The sequence below is a fragment of the Chamaea fasciata genome, unplaced genomic scaffold (assembly GCF_029207755.1).
Source record: "Chamaea fasciata isolate MVZ Bird 193981 ecotype frontalis unplaced genomic scaffold, bChaFas1.0.hap1 SCAF_31, whole genome shotgun sequence".
Lineage (NCBI taxonomy): Eukaryota > Metazoa > Chordata > Aves > Passeriformes > Sylviidae > Chamaea > Chamaea fasciata.
This window is the reverse complement of record NW_027094116.1, coordinates 3,396,633-3,417,154: the sequence shown is the minus strand read 5'-3', so window position 1 is coordinate 3,417,154 and position 20,522 is coordinate 3,396,633. Positions and strand designations below refer to the sequence as shown.

The 20,522-nt window shown below is 68.9% G+C and overlaps 2 protein-coding genes across 2 annotated transcripts; both read right to left on the bottom strand.

Annotated features, from left to right (window-relative positions):
• Positions 1-76: 76 nt before the first annotated feature.
• LOC136303092 (ESX-1 secretion-associated protein EspK-like) lies at positions 77-7,405 on the bottom strand. The gene is made up of 5 exons (XM_066206705.1): positions 7,195-7,405; positions 3,660-4,604; positions 2,910-3,080; positions 2,218-2,358; positions 77-468 (listed from the first exon to the last, which is right to left on the bottom strand). The coding sequence occupies exons 2-5, from the start codon at positions 4,120-4,122 to the stop codon at positions 401-403; spliced, it is 843 nt and encodes a 280-aa protein (XP_066062802.1). The 5' UTR covers positions 4,123-4,604; positions 7,195-7,405; the 3' UTR covers positions 77-400.
• A 684-nt stretch (positions 7,406-8,089) lies between these two features.
• LOC136303100 (V-type proton ATPase catalytic subunit A-like) lies at positions 8,090-19,639 on the bottom strand. Its single transcript, XM_066206710.1, has 14 exons — positions 19,556-19,639; positions 18,513-18,641; positions 17,871-18,085; positions 16,994-17,131; positions 15,945-16,096; positions 14,981-15,143; positions 14,664-14,772; positions 14,016-14,138; positions 12,683-12,797; positions 12,080-12,143; positions 11,570-11,773; positions 11,167-11,261; positions 10,117-10,288; positions 8,090-8,838 (listed from the first exon to the last, which is right to left on the bottom strand). The coding sequence occupies exons 1-14, from the start codon at positions 19,635-19,637 to the stop codon at positions 8,746-8,748; spliced, it is 1,854 nt and encodes a 617-aa protein (XP_066062807.1). The 5' UTR covers positions 19,638-19,639; the 3' UTR covers positions 8,090-8,745.
• Between the last annotated feature and the right edge of the window lie 883 nt (positions 19,640-20,522).

The following is a 20,522-nucleotide window of genomic DNA, read 5'->3' as shown; positions in this document are numbered from 1 at the left end:
CCCTCCACGGGCCTCCCAGTACTCCCAGCGCCTCTCGTATCCCTCCCAGTCCATTCCCGTCCTCTCCCAGTGCCCCCCAAATCCTTCCCAGTACCCCCCCAGTGCCCCCCACCCTATTCCAGTCCCTTTCCACACCGGGGGGGGGGCGGGGGTTGGAGCCGTCACCGACACCCCCAAAAGTTTTGGGATCCCCAAGGATCTCCCAGGGAAACCCGCGGGGAGTTGTAGGGGGGGCATTTATTGGCACAGCAAAATTTGGGAAAAGGGGAAAAACCGGGATCGGGGAGCGAGAGGGGGGCGGGGATCAACAGAGGCCGGACCCGGCTCAGCACAGCAGTGACCGCACCCGGGGGACCCCAAAACTGGCGGGAGAAAACGGGCACCCCCCTCCCAGGACCCCTCAGGACCCCCCAACTTCGGAGCTCTCCGGGGACGGATCCTTGGAAGCGGCGCAGAGATGGAAAATCCCTGGGGGGCGGATGGGAAAAGGGGGGGGGCTTAGGGGGTGCGGAGGGGATTTGGGATCCCCAAAATCCCCCCCCAAAAATTGGGGGGTGCAAATCCCACCCTCTGCAGAGCCCGGGCACAGCTCAGTGCGGGGATGGAGCCCCCAGTTTCCGTGCCCCCCCAGTTCCTGTGACCACCCCCCGCAATCCCCGCGACCCCACGGATCACCCCGAACCCCCAATTCCCCGTGACCTCCCCAGTCCCCCTGACCTCCCATTTCCTCTGACCCCCCATTTCCTCTGACCCCTCCGTCCCTGTGACCCCCCCCCCAGATCCCCGTGACCCCTCCGATCACCCCGAATCCCCAATTCCCCCGTCCGCCCCAAATTCTCCTGTCCCTCCCCAGTGCCCTGAACCCCCAGTCCCCACGACCCCCAATTCCCCTGCCCCCCCAGTCTCCGTGACCCCCCAATCCCCGTGCCCCCCCAATTCCCCTGTGCCCCCCCGGACCCCCTGAGCCCCCAATCCACTGAGGACCCCCAGTCCCCGTCCCCCCCCGATCCCCGTTCCCCGTCGCCATTTCTCTGGCCCCTCTGATCCCCGTCCCCCCCACCCCCCGTGACCCCCAAGTCCCCCACTGCCGTGCCCGTGTCCCCCCCGGCCCCGGTGCCCCCCCCGGTACCTGCGGAGCCCAGCAGCACGGCGGCCGCCCAGCCCAGCATGTAGGACCAGGAGAAGCTCCAGGAGCTGCGGACGGGGCCCGGCACGGCCAGGGCCCCCCCCGAGCAAAGGCCGAGCCCCAAGAGCGCCAGCAGCCCTGGGGGGCACGGGGGGGTCAGGGGAGCGGGCTGGGGGGGGAGCTGAGAACGGGCACGGCTCAGTGCGGCAGTGACAGGAGAGCTGAGAACGGGCACGGCTCAGTGCGGCAGTGACAGGAGAGCTGAGAACGGGCACAGCTCAGTGCGGCAGTGACAGGGGAGCTGAGAACGGGCACGGCTCAGTGCGGCAGTGACAGGAGCTGAGAACGGGCACGGCTCAGTGCGGCAGTGACAGGGGAGCTGAGAACGGGCACGGCTCAGTGCGGCAGTGACAGGGGAGCTGAGAACGGGCACGGCTCAGTGCGGCAGTGACAGGAGAGCTGAGAACGGGCACGGCTCAGTGCGGCAGTGACAGGAGCTGAGAACGGGCACGGCTCAGTGCGGCAGTGACAGGAGCTGAGAACGGGCACGGCTCAGTGCGGCAGTGACAGGAGCTGAGAACGGGCACGGCTCAGTGCGGCAGTGACAGGAGAGCTGAGAACGGGCACGGCTCAGTGCGGCAGTGACAGGAGCTGAGAACGGGCACGGCTCAGTGCGGCAGTGACAGGGGAGCTGAGAACGGGCACGGCTCAGTGCGGCAGTGACAGGAGAGCTGAGAACGGGCACGGCTCAGTGCGGCAGTGACAGGGGAGCTGAGAACGGGCACGGCTCAGTGCGGCAGTGACAGGAGAGCTGAGAACGGGCACGGCTCAGTGCGGCAGTGACAGGAGCTGAGAACGGGCACGGCTCAGTGCGGCAGTGACAGGAGAGCTGAGAACGGGCACGGCTCAGTGCACTGATGCCCCCCCAAATTCCCAACCTGTCCAGCCCCATCCCCTCTCATCGCTGCCCCCCTGGGGACAGTCTCTACGCCCCCTGTGTCCCCTTGCTCCCCGTGTCCCCCTCGCCCCCCGTGTCCCCGTGTCTCCATGTCCCTCGTGTCCACCCGTGTCCCCCGTGTGTCCCCACTTACCCGCCAGCAGCAGGGTGGCCCCGGCCACTCGTGCCCGTGTCCTGTGTCCCCCGGCGGTCCCCAGGGCCACCCCCAGCGCCAGCCCCGCGGCCGCAGCCACCACCGCCAGCAGCATCAGCACCCGCGCGGCCTCCAGCAGCGCTGGGGGGGACACGGGCTGGGGACACCGCGGGGACACCGCGGGGACAGCCCCCCATCCCACCCCGCGTGGGGACATCGCGGGTGACATCTCCACCGGACGCTGGGGACACCCGCGGGGACAGCTCTGGGGACCCTCTGGAGGGGACGGGGACAGCAGGGACACCCCCGGGGACACCAGGGGGAGGGGACAATGGCCACAGCAGGGACACCCCAGGGGACTCCGGGGACAGCAGGGACACCCGGAGGGGACACCGCGGAATGGGGACACTGGGGACACCCCGAGGGGACTCCGCGGGGTGGGGACATTGGGGACAGCACGGACACTCCGAGGGGACAGGGACACCGCGGGGGTGGGGAAAATGGGGACGCCCCTAGGGGACACCAGGGGGGAGGGGACTTTGGCGACATTGGGGACACCCTGAAGGGACACCGCTGGGGGAGGGGACAAATCGGGAGAGCAGGGACACCCCGAGGGGACACCGCGGAATGGGGACAGCAGGGACACCCCGAGGGGACACCGGAGAGTGGGGACACTGGGGACAGCCCTGTACCTGGGGTGGTGGCGTGGGGGTGGCACTGTCCCCCGAGGCAGCCGTGCCACAGCCCCAGGCTGGCCGTGCCCCCCGGCGCGCGCCGCTGCGCCCAGAAATGGGTGGCGGTGGCGGCCACCAACAGCGCCAGGCCACTGGCCCCGCAGAGCAGCCCCCCGGCCAGCGCCATCCCTGCGGGGACACGGGGACAGCGTGGGGACAGCGCGGGGACAGTGCGGGGACATGGGGACACGGGGATAGCGTGGGGACAGCGTGGGGACACCGCGAGGATAGCATGGGGACAGTGTGGTGACATGGGGACAGCGGTGGGACAGAGTGGGGACACAGGGACAGCGCGGGGATAGCGGCAGGGACATGGGGACAACCCTGGGGGCATCTCTGGGGGACACGGGGACAGCTTGGGGACAGCCGTGGGGACACGGTGACAAGCCCGGGGACATCTCTGGGGGACACGGGCACCCCCAGGATGTCACCTCTTGGCAACACAGGGGACACCCATGGGGACATGCCCAGAGAAAACGGGGATACCCGGGGGGTGACATCTCCGGGGGACACAGGGGACAACCCTGGGGACATTCCTGGGGTGAGGGGCTGGCACGGTGGTGGCACCTCTGGGGACACGGGGACCCTCTGCGGTGCGGGGGGACACCAAGGGGACACCACCCCCCAGGGGTGGGGACTTTGGGGACACTGGGGATATTGGGGACACTGGGGACAGTGGGGACACTGGGGACACCCCCCGGCACTCACCCGCCTTCAGCAGCCGCCGCGCCGCTGCCCCATGGCCGCCTGTCCCCGTGTCCCCGCGCTGTCCCCAGGGAGGGGACAGGGCCCCCGGCACGTGGCGCTGCCATTGTTGGGGACACAAAGGGGGAAGGCTCTGGGTGCTGAGGTGGCGCCCGGCTGTCCCCTCCCCACCCGGGTGACACTGCGGGGGAGGGGGGGACACGGCCGGGGTCACCCCCGGTGACACAGAGGGGTCCGGCCGGCGCCTTGGGGTCAGCGGGTGACATCCCCGCGGGCAGCGCCAGCCCGGGGGGGGCGGGACACTGCGGGGGCGCGGCTGGAGAGGGGACACTGGGGACATGGGGGACACTGGGGACATGAGGGACACTGGGGACATGGGGGACACTGGGGACATCGGGGACATGGAGACATTTGGGATACTGGGGACACTGGGGACACTGGGGACATGGGGGACACTGGGGGACATGGGGACATTTGGGATACTGGGGACACTGGGGACACTGGGGACATTGGGACATTTGGGATACTGGGGACACTGGGGACACTGGGGACATGGGGGACATGGGGGACACTGGGGACATGGGGGACATCGGGGACACTGGGGACATGGGGGACACTGAGGACACTGGGGACATGGGGGACATCGGGGACACTGGGGACTTTGGGGACACTGGGGAGACTGGGGACATGGGGGACACTGGGGACACGGGGGACACTGGGGACATTGGGGACAGTGGGGACACGGGGGACACTGGGGACAGTGGGGACATGGGGACACTGGGGACACTGGGGACACCCAGAGGTGTCAGTGCCCGCGGGCCGGTGGCAGCAGGAGGACGATGGTGACAATGACGGTGACAATGACGGTGACAATGACGGTGACAACGGTGACGACGCCGCGGCCGCCGCGCGGGGGGGCCCCGGAGCAGGGGGGGCTGCAGGGGACACCTGGGGGAGGGCGACAGGGGGGACCCTCAGGGGCTGCACCCCCAAATCACGCAGAGACCCCCAGAGACCCCCAAATCCCCCAGAGAACCCCAGAGCCCACAGAGACCCCCCAGAGACCCCCAAATTCCATAGAACACTCCTCAAATCCCACACAGACCCCCAAATCCCACAGAGACCCCCAGATCCCATCAAACACCCCCAAATCCCACAGTTCCCCCTCCCGAGACCCCCAAATCCCACAGACCCCCCGCCCCAGAGCCCCCCAAATCCCATCAAACACCCCCAGATCCCATAAAGCCCCCAGACCCAACTCGGGGGGGAGGTCTCAGGGCGGGGGGCTCGGGCCGAGGGTCTCAGAGGGAGGGGGTCGGGGGGGGTCCTGGACGGGGGTCCCGGTGTGGGGGTCTCAGGGCGGGGGTCCTAGGAGGAATTCCCGGGCGGGGGTCCCCATGGTGTTCCTGGGCGGGGGTCCCGGGCGGGGGTCCTGGGGCTGTTCCCGGTGTGGGGCTCTCACTGTGGGGGTCCCGGGCCGGGGTCTCACTGTGGGGGTCTCAGTGTGGGGGTCCCACTGTGGGGGTCCCGGGGCTGTTCCCGGGCGGGGGTCTCACTGTGGGGGTCTCACTGTGGGGGTCTCACTGCCGGGGTCCCGGGCCGGGGTCTCACTGTGGGGGTCTCACTGTGGGGCTCTCACTGCCGGGGTCCCGGGCCGGGGTCTCAGTGTGGGGGTCTCAGTGTAGGGGTCTCACTGCCGGGGTCCCGGTGGGGGGTCCCGGGCCGGGGTCTCAGTGTGGGGGTCTCAGTGTGGGGGTCTCACTGCCGGGGTCCCGGTGGGGGGTCCCGGGCCGGGGTCTCAGTGTGGGGGTCTCACTGCCGGGGTCCCGGTGGGGGGTCCCGGGCCGGGGTCTCACCGGGCCGCAGCCGCAGTGTCACCGTCCCGCAGGCGCACTCGCTGTCCCCGAACAGGACACACGTGAAGGTGCCGCTGTCGCCTCCCCGCACGTCCCGCAGCACCAGCGAGCCGCCGGCGACACCGGGGGCCGCCAGCGTGGCCCTGTCACCGTACGGGGGGTGACAGCGCTGGGGACCCCGGCCCCGGGAGCACACGGGGACGTCGGGGACCGCGGGGTCACCCCGAAAGTGCCACCGCGCTGTCACCAGCCGCCCCAGGGGCGCCCCGCCCGCGGGACACCCCAGGGTGACAGTGGCGCCCAGGGTGGCGTTGGCCACCGCGTGGCCACCGTGGTCACTGTGACACGGCTCGCAGACCCCCGAGGGGTCACCCGGGCCTGGGGACAACGGCCAGTGTCACCGCGGCTGGCGCACACGCCTGGTGGCACCGGGGACACCGGGGGGTGGCACCGGGGACACCGGGGGGTGGCCCCGGAGCCGTGGTGGCTCTGGGGACTGTGGGGACAGGTGGCACTAAGGGTCACAGCCTGAAGGGACCCTGGAGGTTGTCACCGTCCCAGGAGTGGGGGTGACACTGCTGAGGGACCCGGAGACTGTCACTGTCACCGGGATTGTCACCGTGGCCACGGCTGGCGCTCGCCGCTGAGGGACGCTCGGGGGGACCGCCACCAGCGCAGCTCGGGACAGGGGCGGGGACAGGGGCGGGGACAGCGGGGACAGGGGCGGGGACAGCGGGGACACGGGCGGGGACAGCGACATCGGCCCCCCCTGCACATCCAGCCCCCCCCGGGCACCCCAAATCCTGTACCCTGCGAGCCCCCCAGAGACCCCCAAACATCCCCCGAGACCCCCGGACCCCCAGGACCCCCAGGACCCCCCTGCACTCCCACCACCCTCAGGACCTGCCCGGACCCCCTGAGACCACCCCCCCCCCGGACCCCCAGAACCCCCGAGACCCCCAAGTCCCCCCAGACCCCCTAGGACACCCAACACCCTCAGCACCGCCCCCAGACCCCGGGGACCCCCCTGAACCCACAGCCCCTCAGGATCCTCCGGACCCCCGAGACCCCCGAGCACCCCGTACATCCCCCGGCCCCTCTGAACCCCCCGGACCCCCAACAGCCCGAAGCCGCCAAGACCACCCTGGACTCTGATCATCCTCGGGACCCGCCCGGGCCCCCCGAGACCCCCCTGGACCCCCAGAACCCCCGAGACCCCCGGACTCCCCGCAGCCCCAGGACCCCGCCCTGAACCCGCCGACCCCAAGAACCCCACAGAGCCCAACACTGCCGACCCCCTGAGCCCCCCCAGAACCCCAGAGCCCGGAGACCCCCGCACTTCCCTCAACCCCTCGACCCCCAGGTCCCCACAGCCGCCAGACCCCCCCGGACCTCCAGGACCCCCGTGCACCCACTTGGACCCCCAGGACCTCCTGAACCCCCCTGAACCCCCAACCCCTGAGCCCCCCAAGTCCCGCGGACCCTCTGAACCCCCCCAGAACCCCCCGGAACCGCAGAGGCCGGAGACCCCCGCATCCCCTGCAGCCCCCCGGACTCCCCTCGACCCCCAGGTCCCGGCAGCCCCCAGACCCCCCTCAGAACCCCCCCTGCACCCCCTTGGACCCCCAGGACCTCCTGCACCCCCCAAGCCCCGGACCCCCCCGGCCCCCCCCAGCACCCACCGGGGGTCCCCAGGGCCGCCCCCAGCCCCAGGGGCAGCAGCAGCAGCAGCAACTCCCACATGGCGGCCCCGGGGAGGGGACACGGGGGACACGCGTGACACCGCCAGCGGCGGGGGGGGGGACACACGTGGGGGGGGCCCGACCTTGCCACGTGGCGGCGGCTCCACCCCGCTGGCATTGTCCCCGAATGTCCCCGCGGAGTGTCCCCCCCCGCCCCCGCCAGCCCCAGCCGCGCCCTGCGGGGGGGGGGGGGGGGGGGACAGGAGCTGTCACCGCTGTGTCGCCCCCAGGGCGTCACTGTCACCTCTGTGGCCCACCCGAGATGTCCCCGTGTCCCACCAGGGTGTCACTGTCACCTCTGTGGCCCACCCGAGATGTCCCCGTGTCCCACCAGGGTGTCACTGTCACCTCTGTGGCCCAGTTAGGGCGTCACTGTCACCCCCCGTGTCCCTCCTGGGGTCACTGTCACCTCTGTGGCCTACCCAGAGTGTCCCCAGGTTCCCCACAGAGTGTCCCTGTCACCCCCGTGTCCCTCCTGGGGGTCACTGTCACCTCTGTGCCCCACCCGAGATGTCCCCGTGTCCCTTTTGGGGTCACTGTCACACCCGTGTCCCCCCCCGGTTGTGTCCCTCCTCCCAGGATGTCCCTGCCCCCCCCCCCAGGGTGTGTCCCCTCCCTCTCCGGGTGTCCCCCGATGTCGCATGGGGGGGGAGGGGCCAACAGCTCAACCTCACCCCGGGACCCCCCCCCGACCCCCCCGGCGCAGGAACGGGACGCCCCAGTGTCACCCCCGGTGTCCCCCCAGTGTCCCCCCCCAGTGTCCCCCCAGTGTCGCCCGCCGGGGGTGACACCGGACGCTCCCGCCCTCCTCGGGAAGCCACACCTGGAGCTCAAGTGCCACCGCGGGTCCTTTATTGGGGAGGGCGGGGGGACCCCGGGGACACCCCCGTCCTGTCCCCGCCCCCGCTCAGGTGACACCCGCATCCTGTCCCCGCCCTTTGGGGACACCCCCATGTCCCCCCGCTTTGGGGACACCGCCATCCTGTCCCCCCCCTTTGGGGACACCGCCATGTCCCCCCCTTTAGGGACACCCCCATTCCCCCCCCTTTGGGGACACCGCCATGTCCCCTCCCTTTGGGGACACCGCCATGTCCCCGCCCTTTGGGGACACCGCCATCCTGTCTCCCCCTTTGGGGACACCGCCATGTCCCCCCCCCTTTGGGGACACCGCCATCCTGCCCTTGCCTCGGGGGACACCCCAATGTGCGCTCCTCGGGTGACACCCCCGTGTCCTCCCTCGGGTGACACATCCGTGTCCCCCCTCAGGTGTCCCCGGTGTCCCCTCCTTTGGGGACACCTCCATCATGTCCCCCCCCCCCCCTCAGGTGACCCCCCGGTGTCCCCCTCAAGTGTCCCTGGTGTCACATCCTTTGGGGACAACCCCGTGTCCCCCTCAGGTGTCCCCTCAGTCCCTCAAGGTGTCCCCGGTGTCCCCTCAGTCCCCTCAGGTGTCCCCCAGGTGTCCCCTCAGGTGTCCCCTCCGGTGTCCCCTCAGTCCCCCAGGTTGCGGAACGCCGCCACCATCTCCTCCTGCAGCTGCGCGTACGCCGCCAGGATCTGCTGCTCGCCGTCCTTCACCGGGTCCTGGCGACACGGGGACACGGGGGGGACACACGGGGGGGTCACCCCAGAGCCGACCCCCCCCGGGGTCACCCACACTGAGCTGGTGTGGGACCCCAAAAAATTCACCCGGGATTGATTGTGGGATCCCAAAACCCACCCGAGATTGATTGTGGGACCCCCCCCCCCAAAAAAAAAACCCACCCGGGATTTATCGTGAGACCCCCAAATGGGGTGACAGCCCCCCCAAACCCACAGATCCCCCAAAACCCGCCCGGGATTTATGGTGGGACCCCCAAATGGGGTCACAGCCCCCCCCCACAGGAGTCTCTGACCCCTTTGTTCCCCTTTAACCTTCACTTGGGACCCCCAAACCCCCTTTAACCTTCCCCTAGGAACCCTCATCCAGTGGGGGTCTCGACCCCAAACCCTCCCTTACCTTTCCCATGGGACCCCCCCCTCAATGGGGGTCTCCGTCCCTTTTCCCCCCTTAACCACCCCGTGGGACCCCCCAATGGGGGTCTCCGTCCCTTTTCCCCTCTAACCCCCCCGTGGGACCCCCCAATGGGGGTCTCCGTCCCTTTTCCCCTCTAACTCCCCCGTGGGACCCCCCAATGGGGGTCTCCGTCCCTTTTCCCCTCTAACCCCCCCATGGGACCCCCCCAATGGGGGTCTCCGTCCCTTTTCCCCTCTAACCCCCCCGTGGGACCCCGCAATGGGGGTCTCCGCCCCTTTTCCCCTCTAACCCCCCCATGGGACCCCCCCAATGGGGGTCTCCGTCCCTTTTCCCCTCTAACCCCCCCGTGGGACCCCCCAATGGGGGTCTCCGCCCTTTTCCCCTCTAACCCCCCCGTGGGACCCCCCAATGGGGGTCTCCGTCCCTTTTCCCCTCTAACCCCCCCCGTGGGACCCCCCAATGGGGGTCTCCGTCCCTTTTCCCCTCTAACCCCCCCATGGGACCCCCCAATGGGGGTCTCCGTCCCTTTTCCCCTCTAACCCCCCCGTGGGACCCCCCAATGGGGGTCTCCGCCCCTTTTCCCCTCTAACCCCCCCGTGGGACCCCCCCAATGGGGGGTCTCCGTCCCTTTTCCCCTCTAACCCCCCCGTGGGACCCCCCCAATGGGGGTCTCCGCCCCTTTTCCCCCTCTAACCCCCCCATGGGACCCCCCAATGTGGGGTCTCCGTCCCTTTTCCCCCTCTAACCCCCCCGTGGGACCCCCCAATGGGGGTCTCCGTCCCTTTTCCCCCTCTAACCCCCCCCGCGGCCCCCCCAGCGGGGTCCCGCCCCCCCGGGCCCCTCACCTTGAACTTCATGGCGCTCAGGCGGTAGAGGATGTCGCCGAGCCCCTCGCGGATGGTGGCCCAGGTGACGCGCTGCTCCTCGCCGCCCGCGCCCTCCACCGCCCCCCGCGCCAGCTCGTAGAAGGTCACCAGGTTCTGCAGCATGCCCACGGTCTTGTAGAAGGGGCAGAACCTGGGGGGGCGCGGGGGGGTCAGGGGGGGGGGATTTGGGGGGGGCAGGGAGGGATTTGGGGGGTCAGGAGGGGGTTTGGGGGGGAGTTAGGGGGGATTAGGAGGGGCAGGGTGCAGTATGCCCACGGTCTTGTACAGCGGGCAGAACCTGGGGGGGCGCGGGGGGGTCCCGGGGGTTCAGGGGGGGTCAGGGTGGGGGTCAGTGCCTGGGGTCAGTGTCGGGGTCAGTGTCGGGGTCAGTGTCGGGGTCAGTGTCGGGGTCAGGGTTTGGGGTCAGTGTCAGTGTCAGTGTTTGGGGTCAGTGTTGGGGTCAGTGTTTGGGGTCAGTGTCAGGGTCAGTGTTGGGGTCAGGGTTTGGGGTCAGGGTTTGGGGTCAGTGTCGGGGTCAGTGTTTGGGGTCAGTGTCGGGGTCAGTGTTTGGGGTCATTGTCAGTGTCAGTGTTTGGGGTCAGTGTCGGGGTCAGTGTTTGGGGTCAGTGTCGGGGTCAGTGTTCGGGGTCAGGGTTTGGGGTCAGTGTCGGGGTCAGTGTTTGGGGTCAGGGTTTGGTGTCAGTGTCGGGGTCAGTGTTTGGGGTCATTGTCAGTGTCAGTGTTTGTGGTCAGTGTTGGGGTCAGTGTTTGGGGTCAGTGTCGGGGTCAGGGTTTGGGGTCAGTGTCGGGGTCAGGGTTTGGGGTCAGTGTTTGGGGTCAGTGTCGAGGTCAGTGTCGGGGTCAGTGTCGGGGTCAGTGTCGGGGTCAGGGTTTGGGGTCAGTGTTTGGGGTCAGTGTTGGGGTCAGTGTCGGGGTCAGTGTTGGGGTCAGTGTCGGGGTCAGTGTCGGGGTCAGGGTTTGGGGGTCAGCATTCGGGGTCAGTGTCGGGGGTCCCGGGGGTCCCGGTACCGGTCGTAGGCCGAGTATCCGTTCTGCTGCAGGAAATCGTCCTTGAGCAGTTTGGCCACTTCCAGCGTCACCTTGTCACCTTCGGCCAGTGACGCCTGCGGGGATGCAGGGTCCTGTCTCTGCTGGGGCCACGGCCCTTCCCAGAGTCCAGACCCCAGAAATCCCCATCCCAGAGATCCCAGAAATCCCCATCCCACAGATCCCAAAAATCCTCATCCCATAGATCCCTTAAATCCCAATCCCATAAATCCCAAACCCCACCTTGCCCACGAGCTGCACGATCTCGGCCAGCACCTCCTCCTCCTGCAGGGTCCCTGACCCCCCATCCCACATCTCATATCTCACATCCCAGACCCCACAGACCCCACAAACCCCACAGACCCCACAGAGCCCACAGCCCCACCTTGCCCACGAGCTGCACGATCTCGGCCAGCTCCTCCTCCTCCTGCAGGATGCGGCGGGCGCGGTCGCGCAGCGCGGGCAGCTCGGGGTGGGCGCGCTCGTAGTGCGGCTCCAGCGCCCGCAGGTACCGCGAGTACGAGATCAGCCAGTTCACCGAGGGAAAGTGTTTGCGCTGCGCCAGCTTCTTGTCCAGCCCCCAGAACACCTGGGGATGTCACCTCGGGTCACCCGGTGTCACCCCCGTGTCACCCAGCCTGTCCCCGCATTCTTATCCAGCCCCCGAGCACCCGCGACACCGGCAGTGCCACCCCCGCGTCCTCATCCAGGGGTCACTGTCACCGCGTCCCACTCCTAGTGTCCCCACGTCCCCTCCGGCGTGTCCCTGCGTCCCCATGTCCCACAGCAGGGTCCCCATGTCCCCTCCATGTCCCACTCAGTGTCCCCATGTCCCCCCTCCCCGTCCCTGTCCCCCGTGTCCCCCGTGTCCCCCGTGTCCCCCGTGTCCCCTCACCTGCACGATCCCCAGCGTGGCCGAGGTGACGGGGTCCGAGAAATCCCCTCCGGGGGGGGACACCCTGCGGGGGGCGGGGAGGTTTGGGGTGACCTGGGGGTCCTGGGGGGTCCCGGGGGGCTTTGGGGTGATCCGGGGGGGTTTGGGGTGGGCTGGGGCACACCAGGGGGTCCTGGGGCTGTTGGGGGTGACCTGGGGGTCCCAGGGGTGTTTGGAGGGTCCTGGGGCTGTTGGGGGTGACCTGGGGGTCCCAGGGGGGTTTGGAGGGTCCTGGGGCTGTTGGGGGTGACCTGGGGGTCCCAGGGGGGTTTGGAGGGTCCTGGGGCTGTTGGGGGTGACCTGGGGGTCCCAGGGGGGTTTGGAGGGTCCTGGGGCTGTTGGGGGTGACCTGGGGGTCCCAGGGGGGTTTGGGGGGTCCCGGGGGTGTTGGGGGTGACCTGGGGGTCCCAGGGGTGTTTGGGGGGTCCCGGGGGTGTTGGGGTGACCTGGGGGTCCCAGGGGTGTTTGGGGGGTCCCGGGGGTGTTGGGGTGATCTGGGGGCGCTCCGAGGGGTCCCCCCGCCCCTGTCCCCCCCCCCCCCCCCGGGGACACGGGGACACTCACGCTCCCACGATGCTGACGCTGCCCTCGCGCTCGGGGGTCCCCAGGCAGCGCGCCCGCCCCGCGCGCTCGTAGAACGAGGCCAGGCGGGCCCCCAGGTAGGCGGGGTACCCGCTGTCTGTGGGGACACGGCTGTCACCCCCTGTCACCTCCCTGTCACCCCCCCGGAACCCGCTGTCTGTGGGGACACGGCTGTCACCCCCTGTCACCTCCTGTCACCCCCCGGGACCCGCTGTCTGTGGGGACACGGCTGTCACCCCCTGTCACCTCCCTGTCACCCCCCGGGACCTGCTGTCTGTGGGGACACACGGCTGTCACCGCCCTGTCACCCCCTGTCACCCCCCAGGACCCGCTGTCTGTGGGGACACGGCTGTCACCCCCTGTCACCTCCTGTCACCCCCCAGGACCCGTTGTCTGTGGGGACACGGCTGTCACCCCCTGTCACCTCCTGTCACCTCCCTGTCACCCCATGTCACCCCCCGGGACCCGCTGTCTGTGGGGACACGGCTGTCACTGCCCTGTCACCTCCTGTCACCCCCCCGGGACCCGCTGTCTGTGGGGACACGGCTGTCACCCCCCTGTCACCTCCTGTCACCCCCTGTCACCCCATGTCACCCCCCGGGACCCGCTGTCTGTGGGGACATGGCTGTCACCCCCTGTCACCCCCTGTCACCTCCCTGTCACCCCCTGTCACCCCCCGGGACCCGCTGTCTGTGGGGACATGGCTGTCACCCCCTGTCACCTCCTGTCACCTCCCTGTCACCCCCTGTCACCCCCCGGGACCCGCTGTCTGTGGGGACACGGCTGTCACCCCCCTGTCACCTCCTGTCACCTCCCTGTCACCCCCCTGTCACCCCCTGTCACCCCATGTCACCCCTCGGGACCCGCTGTCTGTGGGGACACGGCTGTCACCCCCTGTCACCTCCTGTCACCCCCCTGTCACCCCCCGGGACCCGCTGTCTGTGGGGACACACGGCTGTCACCCGCCCTGTCACCGCCCGGGGACACTGTCACCCCCGCAGGAACACTGCTGCTTTGGGGGTCCCATCCCGGGATGTTTTGGGGTCCCACCCGGGGTATTTTGGGGTCGCAGCCCGGGATATTTTGGGCTCCCATCCCGGGATTTTGGGGTCCCACCCTGGGATGTTTAGGGGTCGCAGTCCAGGATTTTTTTGGCTCCTATCCCGGGATTTTGGGGTCCCACCCCGGGATGTTTAGGGGTCGCAGCCCAGGATTTTTTTGGCTCCCATCCCGGGATTTTGGGGTCCCATCACAGGATGTTTTGGGGTCCCACCCGCGGTATTTTGGGGTCGCAGCCCGAGTTTTGGGGTCTCACCTGCGGGCATCTCTGCCAGGCGCCCCGAGATCTCCCGCAGCGCCTCGGCCCAGCGCGATGTGGAGTCGGCCAGGAGACAACTGTGCAGGCCCATGTCCCGGAAATACTCGGAGAGCGTGATCCCTGTGACACACGCGTGTGCAAGGGCTGTCACACGCCTGCCACACGCCTGTCACACACCTGTCACACACCTGTCACACACCTGTCACAGCCCCAGGGACAGCGGGATCCCTGTGACACACACATGTGCCCCTGTCCCCCTGTGTCACACGCATGTCCCTGTCACACATGTGTGTCCCCGCCCCCGGTGTCCCTGTCCCATGTCCCTGTCCTCCCCCATGTCCCCCCATGTCCCTGTTCCCCATGTCCCCCTGGTGTCCCTGTCCCCCCCATGTTCCCCCATGCCCCTGTCCTGTGTCCCCACCCCGTGTCACCCCGTCCCTGTGTCCTCCCCTGTCCCTCCATGTCCCTCTCCTGTGTCCCTGTACCGCCCCGGTGTCCCCGTCCCTTGTCCCTGACCCGTGACCCCCATGTCCCCCCCATGTCCCTGGTGTCTCCATGTCCCCGGTGTCCCCATATCCCCATCCCGTGTCCCTGTCCCATATCCCCATGTCCCCAGTGTCCCAGTGTCCCCCCCGGTGTCCCCACCGGTGTAGATGGAGGCCTCTCTGGCGGCCACCGGCATGTTGGACGTGTTGGCCACGAGCGTCGTGCGCTTCATGATGGACTCGGAGCGGCCGCCCACCTCCATTGTCAGCTGGGGACAGCGGGGTGGCACTGTCACCTCCCTGTGTCACCTCCCTGTGTCGCCATGGGACAGTTCTGCCACGCCCGTGTCCCCCCGTGTGGCGCTGTCACCTCGGGGAGGTCCCTGCGGACCCTCCATGTGCACCCGTGTCACTGTCACCCCCCCCGTGTCCCCGGTGTCCCCACGGTGTCCCCGGTGTCGCGGGTGTCGCTGTCACCTCGGGGAAGTCCCGCAGCACCTCGGACATCTCGTTCCCACGCTCCCCGCAGCCCACGTAGACGATGACGTCACTATTGGAATACTTGGACAGGGATTGGGAAATGACCGTCTTCCCGCAGCCGAACGCGCCCGGGATGGCCGTGGTGCCCCCCTGGACACACCTGGGGACACGGGGACACGGCACGGGCGTGGTGGGACCTTGGCAACAGCCTGGGCCTGTCCCCGGCCCTGTCCCCAAAACCACCTCCCTGTCCCCAAATCCATCTCCCTGTCCCCAAATCCATCTCCCTGTCCCCAAATCCACCTCCCTGTCCCCATTCCCTGTCCCCATCCCTGTCCCCATTCCCTGTCCCCATCCCTGTCCCCAAATCCATCCCTGTCCCCGTTCCCTGTCTCCGTCCCTGTCCCCATCCCTGTCCCCAATCTCTGTCCTCAACTCCATCTTTCCCTGTCCCCAATCCCATTCCTGTCCCTGTTTCCTGTCCCTGTCCCTGTCCCCGTCCCTCCCTCCCCACTTTGTCCCCGCCCCCTCCCCCCACCCTTTCCCCTCCCCCGGATCCCTGTGGGGGCAGCGCAAAGCCCTGACCCCGATCCCAATCCCCATCCCGATCCCTGTGGAACAGCACAACACCCACCCTGATCCCGATCCCAAACCCAATCCCTAAGAGAACAGTGAACTTGCCAACCCCACCCCCAGTCCATATGGGAACAGCGCACGCCCCCAATCCCGATCCCAATCCCATTCCCAATTCCGATCCCATTCCCAATCCCGATCCCATTCCCAATCCCGATCCCAATCCCATTCCCGATCCCAATCCCATTCTCTACGGAAAGAGCGCACGCCCCCAGTCCCAGTCCCAGTTCTGTTCCCATTCTCGATCCCATTCCTGTTCCTGTTCCCGTTCCCCGACGTTCCCATTCCCTTCCCCGTCCCCGTTCCCGTTCCCGTCCCCGTTCCCTACGGGAAGAGCGCGTCCAGGACCCTCTGGCCGGTCAGCAGGGGGTGATTGGCCGGGAGCTTCTCGGCCACGGGCCGGACCTGCCGGACCGGCCACACCTGGATCATGGACAGCGGCTCCCGGACACCCTGGAACTCCAGCTCCAGCACCACGTCCTGCGGGAGCAGCTCAGGATCAGCTGGGATCGGGCTGGGATCAGACGGGATCAACTGGGATCAGGCTGATTCCAGCCGGGATTGGGCCGGGATCGGGCTGGGATCAGCTGGAATCAGCCTAGGATTGGGCTGGGATCAGACCAGGATCGGCCCAGGATCAGTTGGGATCAGTCAGGATCAACTGGGATCAACCCGGGATCCGCCTGGGATCAGCTGGGATCAACCCGGCATCAACTTGAGATCAATCCAGGATCAGCCCAGGATCGGCTGGGATCAGCCTGGGATCAGCTGGGATCAACCCAGGACACCCCGCCCAGCCACCCCCCCCAATCCCGATCCCGCTGATCCCAATCCCGCTAATCCTGCTGATCCCAATCTGGATCCCGCTGATCCTGATCTGGATCCCACTGATCCAAATCATCCCGACCCCAATGATCTCGATCCTGCTGATCCCAATGATCCCGACCTCAATCCTGCTGATCCCAATCCCACTGATCCTGATCCCACTGATCCTGCTGATCCCGATGCCATCGATCCCGATCCCCCTGATCCCACTGATCTCGACCCCGATCCCGCTGCTCCCGTGGGATCCCCCGCCCCCGGCCCCACTCCCGGTGCTCCCGGTGCCCCCGGTGCGGGTCCCGGTGCTCCCGTGGATCCCAGCCCCGCTCCCGGTGCTCCCGGTGCCGGTTCTCCCGGTTCTCCCGGTTCTCCCGGTGCCCCCGATGCCGGGTCCCGGTTCTCTCGGTTCTCCCGGTTCTCCCGGTGCCCCCGGTCCCGGTGCTCCTGTGGATCCCAGCCCCGCTCCCGGTGCTCCAGCTCCCGGTGCTCCCGGTGCCCCCGGTGCTCCCGGTGCCCCCGGTTCTCCCGGTGCCCCCGGTGCGGGTCCCCGCTCACCGCCACGCCGTAGTGCCCGGGGGGCGCGATGTAGGTGACGGTGCCGCGGCTGCGCGGCGGGACCATCAGCCGGTGCTGCAGCAGCGAGTTCTCGGCCACCGAGCCGTAAATGTCCCCGCCCGTCACGTGGCTGCCCACCTGGCGACACGGCCGCCGCACCGTCAGGGACCCCCGTGTCACCCGTGAACCCGTGACCCCCGTGTCCCCACGTCCCGGCGACCTCCGTGTCCCCGTGTCCCGATGTCCCCGTGTCCCCTGTGTCCGTGTCACTCCGTGTCCCCCCGGCTCTGTGACCCCCGTGTCCCTGTGTCCCCTGTGTCCCCGCCCCCTTTTTGGGGTCCCCAGAAGGGTGGGGACAGAGGGACAGGACAGTTCGGGTGGGACAGGGAGGGGACAGGGAGACACGATGAGGGGACAGGGAGGGGACGGAGGGGCTGGGAGGGGACAGGGGGACAGGACGAGGGGACATGTAGGGGACAGAGGGGACGGGAGGACAGGACGGGGAGGCGACAAGAAGGGGACAGGGGGGTGACAGGACAGTTTGGGTGGGACAGGGAGGGGACAGGGAAGGGACAAGGGGACGGGGGGTGACAGGACCGGGGGACAAGAAGGGGACAGAGGGGACGGGAGGACAGGACGGGAGCACAGGGAGGGGACAGAGGGACACAGCGGGGTGACAGGATAGTTTGGGTGGGACAAGGAGGGGACAAGGAGACATGGGGGGGGACAGAGGGACAAGAAGGGGACAGGGAGGGGACAGAGGCCCTGGAAGACAGATGGGAGAGACGGGACGGGCCAGAACAGGACAAGGAAGGGACAAGGGGACAGGCCGGGGGGGGGCTCCGGGGAGGCGACACGGAGGGGACGGCCCACGCACCCGGATGCCCTTGCTGGGGACAAAGTCCCAGGTGAGGTGTCGCGGCAGCGCGGGGACGTTGGCGCCCCGCGGGATGTAGATGCTGCGCGTGGCCTCGGCGATGTCGCGCAGCGGGCGCTGGATGCCGTCGAAGATGGAGCCCAGGATGCCCGGGCCCAGCTCCACCGACAGCGGCGTCCCCGTGCGCCGCACAGGGTCCCCCACCTGCACCCCCGCTGCGCCCGCTCAGGAAACGTCACCGCCCGGGGGGACACGGGGACACGGAGGGGACACGGGGACTGGGGGGGGACACGGGGACACGGGGGGGACAGCGGGGACTGGGGGGGACACGGGGACGGGGGGGACAGCGGGGACGGGACGGGCTGGGGGGACACGGGGACTGGGGGGGGACACGGGGACAGGGAGGGACACGGGGACACGGAGGGGACAGCGGGGGCGGGACGGGCTGGGGGGGGGACAGGACAGGGTGGGGGCCAGAGGGGACAGGGGGGACGGGGAGGGGACAGGACATAGGGGACAAGGTGGGGACAGGGCAGGGTGGGGGAGGACGGGGAGGGGACAGGGCAGGGCAGAAGGGCGGGACAAGGGAGGGGACAGGGCAAGATGGGGGACAGGGAGGGGACAGGGAGGGGACAAGGATACAGGTCTCCTCGTACACCTGGAGCGTGGCCATGTCCCCGTCGAGCCGGATGATCTCCCCCACGAGCTCCGCGTGTCCCACCCGCACCAGCTCGTACATGGCCGCGCCCGCCATGCGCGTGGCTGTCACCACTGCGGGGACACGCCGCTGTCACCCCGGCGCCGGGCCACCACCGCACAGGGACCACACTGTCCCCAGCCCAGCCGCGGGGTCACCGCCCCACCCGGGACACCGCTGTCCCCATCCCTGTCCCCATCCCTGTCCCCTCCTGTCCCCAACCCTGTCCCCGCGTCCTCTCCCTTCCCCTCCCCAGGTGCGTCCCCATCCCTGTCCCCTCTCCATGACTGTCCCCTGGTCACCCCCCTGTGTCCCCACCCCCCGGGTGCTTCCTCCCCATTGTCCCCTGTCCTGTCCCCTCCCCATTGTCCCCTTCCCATTGTCCCCATTTTAGAGCCACAAACGCCATCGGGTCCCCATCCCCGGCTGTCCCCGTGTCCCCACGATGTCCCCATGATGTCCCCACGATGTCCCCTTCCGTTCCCAAACCTGTCGCCTCCCCAGGTACTCCCCCCTCCCCATTGTCCCCTCCCCAGGTGTTTCCCCCCATTGTCCCCTCTCCTGTCCCCATTTCAGCGCCACGAAGCCCATCGGGGTCCCCATGCCCGGCTGTCCCTGTGTCCCCAGGCTGTCCCCGCGCTGTCCCCGCTCTGTCCCCGCACTGTCCCCGCTGTCCCCGCGCTGTCCCCGGCTGTCCCCGCACTGTCCCCGCACTCTCCCCGCGCTGTCCCCGGCTGTCCCCGCACTGTCCCCGCACTGTCCCCGCTGTCCCCGGCTGTCCCCGCGCTGTCCCCGCGCTGTCCCCGGCTGTCCCCGCACTGTCCCCGCGCTGTCCCCGGCTGTCCCCGCGCTGTCCCCGCACTGTCCCCGCGCTGTCCCCGCACTGTCCCCGCTGTCCCCGCGCTGTCCCCGCGCTGTCCCCGGCTGCCCCGCACTGCCCCCGCGCTGTCCCCGCACTGTCCCCGCACTGTCCCCGCTGTCCCCGTACCGGGCCCGGACACTCCATGCACGGCCCCCATCAGACTCTCCCTCTCGGCCTCCTCCAGCCGCGTCCCCCGTGTCCCCTCCATGGTGTCCCCTGCCCGCCGCGGTGGCACCGCCGTTAAATGGCCCCGCGGGCCGGCGACAACCGGCCGGGGCCACCGCGGGGGTGGCACCGCGTGCAGCCAACAGCCGCGTCCCCACCCCCTGGGGACACCGGGGTGACACCGGCTGGCTCCGGTGACAGAGGCCACCGCGGGTGTGGCACTGTGTGCAGTCAACAGCCGCGTCCCGCTGCTCTGGGTGACACCGGGTGACACCGGGTGACACCGGCACGCGCCGAGCCGGGCCCGGCCCGGGGTGACGGGGACACGGCCCGAGTGTCCTTGTCACCTCCCTGCCGCGTCCTTGTCACCCACCCCCCTTTACTTTGTCACCTCGCGGTGCCCTCTGTACCCTCCCCGCCCCTCTGGGATGTCACCGACACGATTTAGGGTCCCCCCGGCACCCCTGGAGATTTTGGGGTCCCACTCCCCAGATTTTGGTGTCCCACTCTCAGTTTGGGGTTCCACCCCTTTAATTTTGGGGTGACATCCCCAGTTTAGGGTCTTAAACCCCCCCTAATTTTAGGGTCCCACTCCCCTATTTTGGGGTCCCACTCTCGGTTTGGGGTGCCACCACTGCAACTTTGGGGTCCCATCCCTCGAATTTTGGGGTCCCGCTCCCAGTCTAGGGTCTCTCGCCCGCAATTTTGGGGTCCCGCTCCCAGTTTGGGATCCCACTCTCGGTTTGGGGTGCCACCACTGCAACTTTGGGGTCCCATCCCTCGAATTTTGGGGTCCCACTCCCCTATTTTGGGGTCTCTCCCCCGCAATTTTGGGGTCCCACTCCCCTATTTTGCCCCCCCCCCCGTAGTCCACCCCCTTTGCGGCCTCACCCCCACATTTTGGGATCACTTCCCGACATCCCTCACC

Excerpts from the sequence above, each read along its gene's own strand:
- LOC136303100 (XM_066206710.1), bottom strand. The coding sequence starts at position 19,637 with ATGGAGGGGACACGGGGGACGCGGCTGGAGGAGGCCGAGAGGGAGAGT. Across the intron at positions 18,086-18,512 it reads CCAGGTGTACGAGGAGACCT|CGGGGGTGCAGGTGGGGGAC; the intron begins GTATCCTTGTCC and ends GAGCGGGCGCAG. Across the intron at positions 11,262-11,569 it reads TCGTGCAGCTCGTGGGCAAG|GCGTCACTGGCCGAAGGTGA; the intron begins GTGGGGCTGTGG and ends GCATCCCCGCAG.
- LOC136303092 (XM_066206705.1), bottom strand. The coding sequence starts at position 4,122 with ATGTCCCCCAGTGTCCCCCATGTCCCCAGTGTCCCCAGTGTCCCCAGT. Across the intron at positions 3,081-3,659 it reads GCGGCGGCTGCTGAAGGCGG|GGATGGCGCTGGCCGGGGGG; the intron begins GTGAGTGCCGGG and ends GTGTCCCCGCAG. Across the intron at positions 2,359-2,909 it reads CCCCCACGCCACCACCCCAG|CGCTGCTGGAGGCCGCGCGG; the intron begins GTACAGGGCTGT and ends TGTCCCCCCCAG.